Genomic DNA, 12,116 nt, shown 5'->3' with positions numbered 1-12,116 from the left:
TGGCGAGGCGCAACAGATCTACGGTTTGGATTTTACCTATGCCAACTGGTTGGATCCACAACAGCTTCAACCGACTGTGATTACAATACTCTGCAAGTGGATATTCTCCACTTGCAAAAGGAAACGAAGAGTCAGATGGAGAACAGCCACACGGCTCTCCATGATTACCTAAATGCCCATTCTTTTGGTCTAAAACCCATCTCATGTTCATTGGTTCCCCGGGTTTAGCCACTCCTAAAATAGATTTCTAGAAAATTATAGGAATTTTTACCCTAAAGTTTCTCAAGGATTTGGGATTTACCCAATAGTGCCTCGAGGAACCGTTACCCCGCGGTGCTTTTTAAGAGGAGAAATTGCATTTATTGCCCTCCACTTTCTTCACGATACAGTGAAGAATCAAAAGTTGTGGGTCTCACATCCTACCCTGTTTAACAAATGCCTATCTGATGATCTGATTGACCTGATACTTTAGTCATGTTATCACCATGCTGTGGTGCATACGTTTGACGGGTTGGATGTCATACACATACACAACGTGTGCTCCACAAGTCTCAACTTTCACTATTTATTAAAGAAAAAATATAAATGAGAACATTTTTATCCCTCAAAAAGTACCTCCTCCTAAAATATAATTATAGAGCGTTTCTTTGATAAAATATAACTTCCTGTTGAATTTTATGGTAAAAATCCCAAAATTTTACCCCTCTCTACTCCTTTTGTAGACAGTAAAGAATGGAAATATAACATTCGCCTGGTTTATGATCCTTGTAAATCAATTGTAATCATTTCAAGTAAAAACCAAATTTACATGTCTCCGTGTCCTTTTAAACCATTCACTGAGAGCAACAACCGGCCTTTTTAGTCGCTGATACTTCATCTACATTGAGAATTATTTGGCCAGCACAAGGTGCGGTCGTTTCAGTGACCTTCGCATCGAGGCTTTTCTGGCTGGTTACTTGGTGAATTTGGGTAATCATTTGCACAAATGCCTCTTCTACATTCGTATTCTCAAAAGCCGATGTTTCCATGAAAAAGATCCCTTCTTGTTCAGCAAGCATCCGCCCTTCTTCTTCATTCACATTCCTCTTGTGGCCCAAATCAGATTTGTTCCCCACGAGCATGATCACCATCTGGGAATCACCCAACTCACGGAGCTCTCGCAGCCACTTCTTTAGATTTTCGAATGTGGCCCGCCGTGTTATGTCATAGACTAGCAAGGCGCCCAGAGCACCTCTGTAATAAGAGCTGGTGATTGCTCTAAATCTATGAAAGTAATAAGAACACAAATGATCAAGGGTCATATTAATTATTATTGAAGAAAACCTAAGAACGGTCTATTTAATCAGTAGCAAACTTCAATCAAAGTGGTTGAAGAATAAGATAATTTAAATGCGTATAAATCTGAAATGTTAAGCATGCAAGTATCTAGGAGTGTGCCCATGCTCCTTGCCTTCTGCCCTGCTTTGTGATGATCCAGACTGTTCATCCATACCGTCCTACATGGTGGATATCCTACTAATCAGAGATCTCACTGTCCCTAGAAAGTTTTATTAGAAAAGGACTCATGTGGTGGGACCTCCTTGATGAACGGTCTAGATCATCACATGGTACCACAGACACAGTGAGAAGCTTCTTCGGTCATCCGTATCCTTATTAGGACATCATTCTACGAATAACTGTAATTAGACACAGCATCTGTTTTCAATACATTAGGAAAGATAATGAACCATAATAGGCATCTTTTTCTTGCTACCATCAGCAATATACTCTGTAATACATAGTGGGACTAGCATTTGGCCAATTTTACCCTTGCATTTAGTCATGAGAGCGAGTCATGTAAATAGGTAGTTTTGGAATACCTCCGGCCTATCAACCAGGACTATATTTGTCTTTTCCGGCATTCATGTGAGTAGTCGGTTCTCTGAGTTCTTTTTTACACGTAGCCTGACTTGGATGCATAGTATGAGAGGGATGCAACGAAGGCTCTGTACAGCCCACCGCAATGACAATGTGACAGTCTATACCATACATATCAAAAATCGAGGCAGATCTAAACCTCAAGTGGGCCAGGGGATGGTTCCTCCACCATTGAAACCATTCTCCAACGCTTCTTTGTTTCTCTCTGGGAATGTAGCCATTGCATCTGTGTGGCAACGACTTTCATTTACTCTCTCTCTGTTCTTTTTTTTTTTTTTTTTCAATCTCTCCTGCCATCTTCATTTGAATTGAAAGTGTACATATCTAAGTGCAGTTTAGCCCAAAAAAGCTTAGTCTATCATACTTGTGAAAGTTTGGATGGGCAGGCCAGACATGGGCTGACTCTTTTGGCCCATTAGATTACCAGGACTTTGTCTACCCAAAAGCCCCATAGACCAGCCCAACTCAGCCGCTAAATAAGCCCTTTCTCTTGTTTCTGGATGTTTAGCTATTGGAGAGAGTGATTAATGCAGGGATGGACATGATGAGGTCAATCACCGTCTTCCCCAAGGATAATTACTCCGAATCCACGGAGTTTCTCTACACTCCTCACGGAGATTCCTCGAATCCACCATGAAAAATATAAATAAATTCTAATAAATTTGAAAATAGATAGATTGGTGATAAAAAGAATTACAATCCTTTAAATAGTAATGTCAAACCTAAGAAGAAGTTTCAGAATCAAACTCCAACTCAAACCCAATAAAAATATGACTTACAATGAATAATAAACTTACTATTTATATACTGTCCTAATTTCTACCAGACTTCATGGTTAAAATAAGAAGTGTCCAATTTGGCCTAACCACGTTATTCTCCTAAATTTTCTAAGCCCTTTTCATGTTGGGCACCACTCCTAATGCTCAAAGGGTTAAAAGTTATGATCGAATTAAAATTTATTATAAATAGTAAAAATGAAATTAAAAAGGATTTCAATTGTCGATCTGATGGAATCTCACAAATCCAGCGTGCGAATCTAGCATAGCAGGGTTGAATGGCTAAAGTAGCTTCTACTATCCAAAATTATATATAGTATACCGAATAACTTATTCTGGTTGGCGAGATGTGCATGATTTAGAGATCCGGCGGTTCTAATCACTTCCGCCTATGATATGATCTTCTCTAGTCCATCCGGTGCATAAAGGTGTCCGCAACCCGCTCTACAACAGTGAGTCTGGCATGGATCTTTGGGTAGTAGGCAAGAAGTAGGCCTGGCTCCGTGAATTCTCAGACATGCACTATTGCTTTCGGTGTCCAATTGGAATCCCACTGGTGGGAATGCAAAGACGATTATTGCATGTATGTACCAACCAATAACGTAAACCGCAGAGGAACTGAGTCGTTTGTGCACACCTGGCACAAGTATCACATGTTTAAAGAAATCTGAGCATCCGACCTCGGTAACGGTGGGCCCCGCCTTAAAGATACCCCTGGCAAAAAATTCAGGTTCATCTACTAATCAGGTGGACCGCACGTGGAGTCATAGATTCTTGGCAGGTCTGATTTAAAACAACCATCAGTTCACGACGGTTGGACTTTTTACACAGAGCTATCTTAATTGTGTTCCCCAGTCATTGCATTGATTAAGTGTCGTACGCATGTCACATGTTGCGAATGTGCAAGGGGTGTATGGTAACAACCATCCATCATTGTGTACGTAATGATCCCCTTCCCAAAATGTAGCAACATGGTCAATTCTGTCATTGATGTTTCACCATAGGGGTTGGGTTGTTGAAGTTTTGAAAATATTGAGAGAGAGACAGAGAGAGAGAGAGAGTTTCGGAAAGATTAGTTAAGATTTTAGATCTAAATATAAAATAAGTTATGTTAATGTAGATTAAAAAATGATGCGTGAGTAGAAAATTGAGGAAAATGAAAGGAGACGAACAGTTGCATGGCTATGTTAGACTTAAAACTTCATTCATATTTGATCTGGTATCTTTAGATTTTCTTAGATATTTTAGACCGCGGCTTATTATTACCACACAATTCGAAACAAGCACCAATATGGTAGGTGCAGGACATCTGAACCGCACATCAAGTCGGTCGTGTCCTTTAGGTCGTCTCTCAAAAAGAAAAAATCAAGCATTTCTTGACCACACATTGTTTCTGTCCACATCTGGCCCACCCGACATTTGGCGGAAGTAAGTTCGGGGCTCACCTAATACACGGCTCAGATGATCTACACAGGTGCAACATTCGCACATGTGTCTGCATGTAGCGGTGAGCGGGGTAGCAAACATCACTTAATTAGGTAAGATGATGTCTTGACCTGATATGATTGTGTTTCTTTGAATATTGAATCTACCCGTTTTGTGTAATGAGTAACGAGTGTTTTATATATTTTTATGCCCTTGTAAATAGTGTATACACCGTATACCCAGTGTATATCGTACTCAAGAGCATCTAAACGCGATCAAACGGTGCTGATGACTGTGACCCACTATTCAACCTAGATGCCCCCTGCCCACCTAGCAGCTCCGAACATTGAAAAGGTGATGGGCACAATTTATCAATGAGAAATGATCAGATCCAACGGCTGTATCATAAGTTACGATACAGCCATTCTATTTCACTCCAAGTTGTCAATTAGGAAGAATATTCTAGCTGTATAAACGGTGAAACACAACATGATAATCACCTGTTATTAAAATTAACCCAATCCACCAACTAGATGTGCTACAACACTATATTAAGTCATACCATCGACTGTCCATGGCTATCAGCGTTGTACCTTCATCTATCTGTGGTTCTGCCTGATTTTTGTACTATATGATCCTCATGGTTTGGCCGAACTTTTTTATGGGTAGGATATTCTAGATATGTACTATGTTGGTGGGAAAAGAATGGCTGTGTCTCAGAAGGTTATGATACATTCGCTGTATCTGATCATTTCAGCTAATCAATGTCGACTGTTCATGAAGAATAAAGAATGGGATATTACACCCAAAGGTTCCAACATTAATCTCACGCACAAAATGGGGTAATGAAAGTGGAATATAATAGGAAAAAAGAAAGAGTCAAAGAGATATTATATGATCCTCGACCAAGGGATATGAACAGTACACACGAGTTTTTCTTCTGCATGTGGGCCCGTCTTATGATCCAGACTATTGGTCTGCTGGGTCCCACCATGGATAGACCATGGTCCAAAATTCTCCTCAGTAGAACAATTCTAATCCCACAAATTGGTGTCTCATGAGTAGATGGTGTAGATGAGAAATAAATAAACGGTTCACATTCAACCAAAAGAACTCTCAAGATCTATCTAAGGCTGGGCGAAAAAAACCAATGGTCTGGATCAGTGAACCATTAACACCATATGTAGGACTAAAACCGTAGACTGTACCCTCCAAAAGCCAGGATCATATAATTCCTGCGAAACCCAAAAAAAATAATAAATAAATGAGTAAAGCATACCGTTCTTGGCCGGCAGTGTCCCATATCTGCGCTTTTATGAGCTTATCTCCAACACGAACGTTTCGGTAAGCGAATTCAACCCCGATAGTGGGCTTGGAATCAAGACGGAATTCGCCTCGGGAGAACATCGATAGGAGATTCGTCTTACCAACACCCGAATCGCCGATCATCACCGCCTTAAAAAGATAATCGCACTCATCGTCGAACGCATCCGCCATGGTCATGCCCATCTTCCTCTCCAACAAAAATCAAAAGAAGAGGGAGAGCAAGAAAGCAGAGATTATGAAGAGTTTAAAAAGGCTTGAGAGAGATCGGAAAAGGCTTTGTTAGGTCATGTCATTGAAATAAGCAATATACATGGAAACCTCTCGGTGTATAGCCTTTGGAGGGCCTTTGGAGGGAGTGACAACGACCAAAACGACACAAGGGTCGATTTAGCCCTGTATCATTTTAAAATGGTAAGGAGAATAAATCAATAAGCTAGTGCTCTAGCACCATGAGTTTCATTTGGACACGCCATAAACCTAATCGTTGATCAGGACCGTTCATTATGTCCAGCTCTTTCGTATGCCACGGGGCCTGAAAATTATGTTGGTTGGATGATCTTATCCCGTCGAACGTTGACCATCTTTTTTGTTGTTGTCTGTTTCTCAAGCTATCTCGGATGGTCAGCATCATCAAATTGTCCTGCACCGACTTGATTGCCCCCCCAACCGCCTTTTTTTCCCAATGAACGGTCTTGAGTGTGCGTTTTGTAAATGATGATTTTATTTATTTATTTGTTTTTTTTGCTCCTAGCCCGTGAAGGGTAAGCTGGACCAAATGGGCGGCTCAAATCCACTGGATAGGTTTTCCATGTGTCCAACTACCATTCATATCACTATAACTTATCAATGAGCATGCAAGCACTGGATCAATTTTCATTTAGACAGCTATAATAGAGAAATTATCCCGTGCTCTCAGACCACTGCAGTAATAATACTCCTGGTTCGACTTGGATACTTAGATAGTTAAATCAATTGATCCAGATTATTCATTAGGTGCAGTGCAGAATTCACGGGCTACCATGCAAACATCACACCAATCTGAAAATTTTTAACCATTTGATCAATGCCCTTTAATATCGACGGTCAAAATTCTTTACACAAAATAGGTCCAATCAACAATTTGATACGTCTATTTGTTAGTGGACATCATGGATTGCTTATGATTCTAAAGAATCATTTTTGTTGGTAAATCATTTCCATCTCATCCATGGACTGGAAAAGAATGGCTATAGAAAGTAAGACCAACTTAAGGATAGACTTGATCATCCTATAAGTGTGATTTTGTACAGTTGTCCACAAAATGTGTTATGGACTAAATATACGGTTCAGATCAATCGATTGAACTATCCAATTGAACATATGCAACTGGTAGAACTATTAACTTATATAACTCTCTAGAGCTCTGGAGCATTTCTCGCTTAAATAATTAAGAAGTAAACATATAATGCTCAGGCCTTAATGTTGTAATGTTTAGTTTGCACAAGTGTAGGAATTGTTCCATGGTTCCCGGATGAAAACAGTTCATAGAATGGGCACTTCCATGGATGGCCTGTGGACAAAAAATCCTTCTGCTTAGAATAACCCTAACCTTTCAATAGCTGTTCAATGAATAGACGGCTAAGAGAGAATATACAACCATCAGTCACACTCGATCAAGAAAGGGCTCGGCGTTAACTAACTAAAGCCCGAACCTTACTGAGCAACCTTTGGCCCGAGCATTATTTAAGGCGTCAGCTATTAAAGGTAAGTGTCCAATTTCAGTGTAGGACGAAGGGGTCCGGCCCCATGGCTCCTTGGTAGATACTGTTTCAATACTGAGACCAAAGACGAGTGCCCATGTGGTGTGGGTGGGTGTGCGAGTACGTGGGGTGTGGATGTGCGCATTGAAAAAAGAAAAAAGGTGCAGGCGAAGGACTTATTACTGAAAAGGACCCGAAAGCTAATTTCCGCAAGGGGTTACCTAGCATACATCGCTATATATTACACTAAGATGCCATATTGTGGATATGAGAGGGCCAAGAAAATCCTTAAGGCTTAAATATTTATGGCCCTTGGTCAACCTACGGTTAAAGAAATAGAATAAATCTGAACATATCGTTATACCATACGTTTGGACTTTGGTCACGTCAACCTACGGTTAAAGAAATAGAATAAATCTGAACCTATCACTATAGGATACGATTGGAGTTAGTTCTGAATACCGTATCAATTTACACACTTACTGATGCGCCCACGCAAACCAATAAAATATTCATCAGCAGTACGTCACCTCCCAAACGGAGGAGCCATACCTACTTAGGTAGATAAGACACTGTGACGGGAAGGCATGTAACGATAATATTGTTGAGTTGAGATATTGTATATTTTTCCCTAGTTATACATTGGTTTTGTCAGCATGACTATGCTTAATAGATTTAATTATGCATGTTTTCTCTTAATATGTGATTTTGAGAGCTAAGGAGAAAAAAGTATTTAAAGTATGGAATTAATGCTCAAGAATTATCAAGGTTGGATATTTGGAGGTCAGGGTTGAAGAATTCAAGAGTCCAAGATCCAACAAGACCCAAGTAAAGAAAGAAAACCAAAAAACCGATGAAATCAAAGTGCTGAAATCGACTGTTCAATGCCATCGACAACACCTTCAATGCTATCAAAGTAAGTGTTCGATACCATCGAAGGTAGATCGATCATGTAAGGCCCGTATCCTAGTCCTAACTGTTCCGTTAACGAATTCCGGCAACCCGCGACCTTTAATCGATGCTTATGCATGACCCTAAGTCGTATCCTATAGATTTGAGTCGGCTTAATCCGAGACTTGTACCATTGCGACCGCACCGTCGCCGCGGTTCCAATGCCGCATCTTTCATACCGATCTGATACCCTGGCTAGAATATATGGGCTCATGTTCAGTTCAAGAAAAACACTGCGTGTTTGCAATCTCAAGAGAATCTCTACAACATGTCCCATGAATCAATCACTTAATCACCTCATGTCAAGTACAAGAGCAACTCCAAAATCAATTCTCTCTCACCCTCTCTCTTACATACCCATATATGTCAAGTACACCTATCAACTCACATCCATCACCTCTCACTTACAATCACCGTTTCTTTCTTTCTTTCTCAACACATTTTCCAAGCAAGAAAAGTGGTGGATGTCCAAGCATTTCCAAGGAAAGAAAGTGTTGTATGTGGCCCACTTCCTCTCCTAAGATCCATCATGCTAGCCATTCGTTTCTCATCATCTTCTATCAAAGAGGGACACAAAAAGTTCGGCGTTCCATCGGACCAAAAAGATCGAATAGTGGGTGTTTCTATAGGCCTAGATTTCTTGTTTTGATGATGGGCCAAGTGAGGCCTACCGATTGATGGTATGGATCTCACTTTGGACACTAGATGTGGCCGATAGCCCACGTTGATTATAATAATCATTCCATGATGGGGTCATTCTCTATGGACTCAATCATGATGTTTACTTTCTAGTTTGAAAAAGGTCATCTAGACCTTCCATTTTAATGGAGAAGGAATCTCCACCATTGATTTTGATTTGGTGGGCCCAGTTGTATTGGGACCCACTTGATATATGATTGGATGCATGGAAAGGGAGGGCTCATAGTGGCGGAGCCCTCCATCATCACGTCTCTCTCTCTCTCTCTCTCTCTCTCCTTCCTTTATTTTATGGCCCATTTAGTGAGTGTACGTGGTGTCCAGACCGTCCATCAAATGGACCCCATGGCTGTCTAAACCATGTGGGCCCTACCTTGATGGAGATGGGATAAACACAAATATCAAATTGATCCCATCAAGTGGGCCACGTCCATGTGGGACCAACCATGATGAAATGTATACCCACACCGTCCACGTCCAGCGTCCCTGGACGCTGGACGTTTTGAAGGGTGAACAGACAGTGGGTGTACTAACAAAAAAAATATAAATAAATATATATTATATTTGATTTAAAGCTTTTTGGGTGGGCCACTCCTATAGGCCTTACCTTAATGCATGGATTTAATCCACGCCGTCCATCCTATTTATCATCCCATTTTAGGCGTTAAGCCGAAAATGAAGCCAATTTGATTATTTGGGGGGCCATAGCATAGAAAATAGTGGGTTTTACCGTTAAAACCCACCCTGATGTTTCGATACACCAAAATATACCGAATATTAGGCTTCTTCGGTCCGTCTTGAGTCCTATAATCCAATGGGTGGAGTGGATCCACCTGATGCGGGCCCTACCACGGAAAAACCTTCGAAAAAGAATATATATATATATATATATATATATATATATATATATATATATATATATATATATATATATATATATCGCGCATGCACACACACACACGCAAGGCGGTGGGCAGGGGTCCTAGTCGTGGACCCCACATGATATGTGTTGATCATTAACACCGTGCATTTATTGGGTCCCCTTTGGGACAGTGGGCCCCCCAAAAATCAGCCGTATGTGGAGCTCGGGTGGCCCACACTACAGGAAACAGTGATGATTGAGCGTATGCCATTGACACCCTTTCAGATGTCACAGAGGTTTTCGATCCGTATGAAATTTATTTTTCATCTTTATCTGGGTCCGCATGACCTTATCAACAGATTATATGGGAGGTAAACGTTATGGTGGGCCCCACATGGGACCCACCTATAAGAGGGTTGGTTGGTGCACGCATACAGTAGCATAATAGCTGTTGTATTGACGTCCTCAAGCCATGTGGGCCCCACGCACGAGGTATGTGCTATATCTATGCCGTCCATCCTTATGGGACCCACCATGATGCATGTGTTGCATCCAAACTGTCCAACCATTTTGAAAGATAATTTTAAGGCTTGAGACTAAAATTAAGACAGATCTAGGATCAGGTGGACCACATTACAGAAAACAGTGGGTTTGAATGTCCACCATTAAAAACCCTTGGGCTACAGGGTTTAAACCGATATGATATTTGGTTTCCCTCTTAATCCAGGTCTTTATGACCTTATGATTAGATTGGTTGGAAAATAAACTTTATAGTGGGCCCTGTGAATTATTTAAAAAGTGAGAATTATTATCTCCACTGTCACTTGGGATATGGTCTAAATGATCCTTCAATATGACTCATTTTTTTAAAGGAATTTATAAGGCCCGTTGTTGAGGCCCACCCTGATATATATAAGGCCACGTGATGAAGCCCATCTTGATGTATTTGTGGCCCGTTGTTGAGGCCACCTTGATGTGATGTATGAGGCCCATTGATGTGGCTCACTTGATATATATGAGGCCCATGTGATGTGACCCATTTGATGTATTTGAGGCCCATGGGTCGAGGCCTAATGAGATGTATACAAGGTCTATTGCATTGTGTGATTCCACTATGGTTTATGTAATGATATTTATGGTGGGCCATGCCTTGGGAGCAATGATGGTTTGATGTCCACATTGCAAGAATAATGTTGGTCAAATGTCCACATTATAACTCTCCCTAAGGCCCATTAATAGGCCCATACTTATTGTGTGTAGGTCGTCTAGGCCCATCCACGTTGTAAGGATAGTTCATCACCATATAATATGCTTAGTATAACTCTATAACTCATGCCTATACACATCATATGTATGCTTGATATGAGTAGAGACTAATCATAGCATATGCCATTGGGCAGACTATTTATGGGACTCACTGATAAGAGTTACCCACATGAGCGCGTGGTATGCACGAGATTGCTGCATGACTGGACAATGTGACTCATGCATCTTGCATTCTGTGACTGTGATTACTGTACGCTTTAATTACATCAGGGCTGTGACCTCCACATGCATGTCATGGATGGCCAGATGGGACATCGAAAATGTTTGGTTCGAGCATCTGGGCACTTTGGATGTCCGTGGGTGAAAGTCCTTAAACCTCCGAGGCCAGGAGATGCCCCAACGTCTACACCGAGTGGATACATGAGCGCCCGAGTGCCGAATACCAGTAGGCCATGTCTCCCACTATGTCATGGTCGGTTGGGAGGGGTGGTGGCCTTACCCGCCCGAGTGAGGAGGTCATAAGCTAGGCTGAGTTTGACCAGCTCGCAAATGAGTTCATTATCGACAAGCCAGGTAGGAATTGGCAAACTACTGGTCAGGCAGATAGTGTGGTCTCTTCCACTCGCTGGGCTGTGCGGCTAGGGAGGCGTCAGTGTGGAGTGTAATAGACCCCGGTGATTTTCTAGAGAGAAACCGTACTGATATGTGGACTTAATATGAGGACTGACATGATATTATGACACCCCGTCACTGTTGTACATGTGGGCGGATGTTGATGTGGGCAAGTGTGATGTGGGCGGGCTGAGGCATGCGCGAGCTACCACATTGGGTGAGCTATTAGTGGTTAGCAGGCTACTGTGCTAGCAGGCTGTAAGACACGTATCCTAGTTCGTACCGTTCCGTTGGCTTCCACGGTCCTTTCGGTCGAATTCCGGCAACCCTTAACCCGTATCCAACATTTGCGCGTGATCCTAAACCGGGTCCCGCATACTGAAGTTGGTTCAAACTGAAACTTGTATCATTACGACACCACTGTCACCGCAGTTCCAACGCCGCGTCTTGCATACTGATCCCGTACCCTGGCAGGGAGATGTGGACCCGCGCTCAGTTCAAGGAACACGCCGCTCGTTGTAAATCTCAAGAGAATCCATTACATCA

At 41.7% G+C, this 12,116-nt stretch overlaps 1 protein-coding gene across 1 annotated transcript; it reads right to left on the bottom strand.

Moving 5' to 3' along the window:
• Nucleotides 1-733: 733 nt before the first annotated feature.
• Nucleotides 734-5,846, bottom strand: LOC131227623 (ras-related protein RABA6b-like). The gene is made up of 2 exons (XM_058223428.1): nt 5,398-5,846; nt 734-1,263 (listed from the first exon to the last, which is right to left on the bottom strand). The coding sequence occupies exons 1-2, from the start codon at nt 5,625-5,627 to the stop codon at nt 834-836; spliced, it is 660 nt and encodes a 219-aa protein (XP_058079411.1). The 5' UTR covers nt 5,628-5,846; the 3' UTR covers nt 734-833.
• Nucleotides 5,847-12,116: the final 6,270 nt, after the last annotated feature.

The sequence above is a fragment of the Magnolia sinica genome, chromosome 15 (assembly GCF_029962835.1).
Source record: "Magnolia sinica isolate HGM2019 chromosome 15, MsV1, whole genome shotgun sequence".
Classification (NCBI taxonomy): domain Eukaryota; kingdom Viridiplantae; phylum Streptophyta; class Magnoliopsida; order Magnoliales; family Magnoliaceae; genus Magnolia; species Magnolia sinica.
This window is presented reverse-complemented; position numbering and strand designations above follow the sequence as displayed.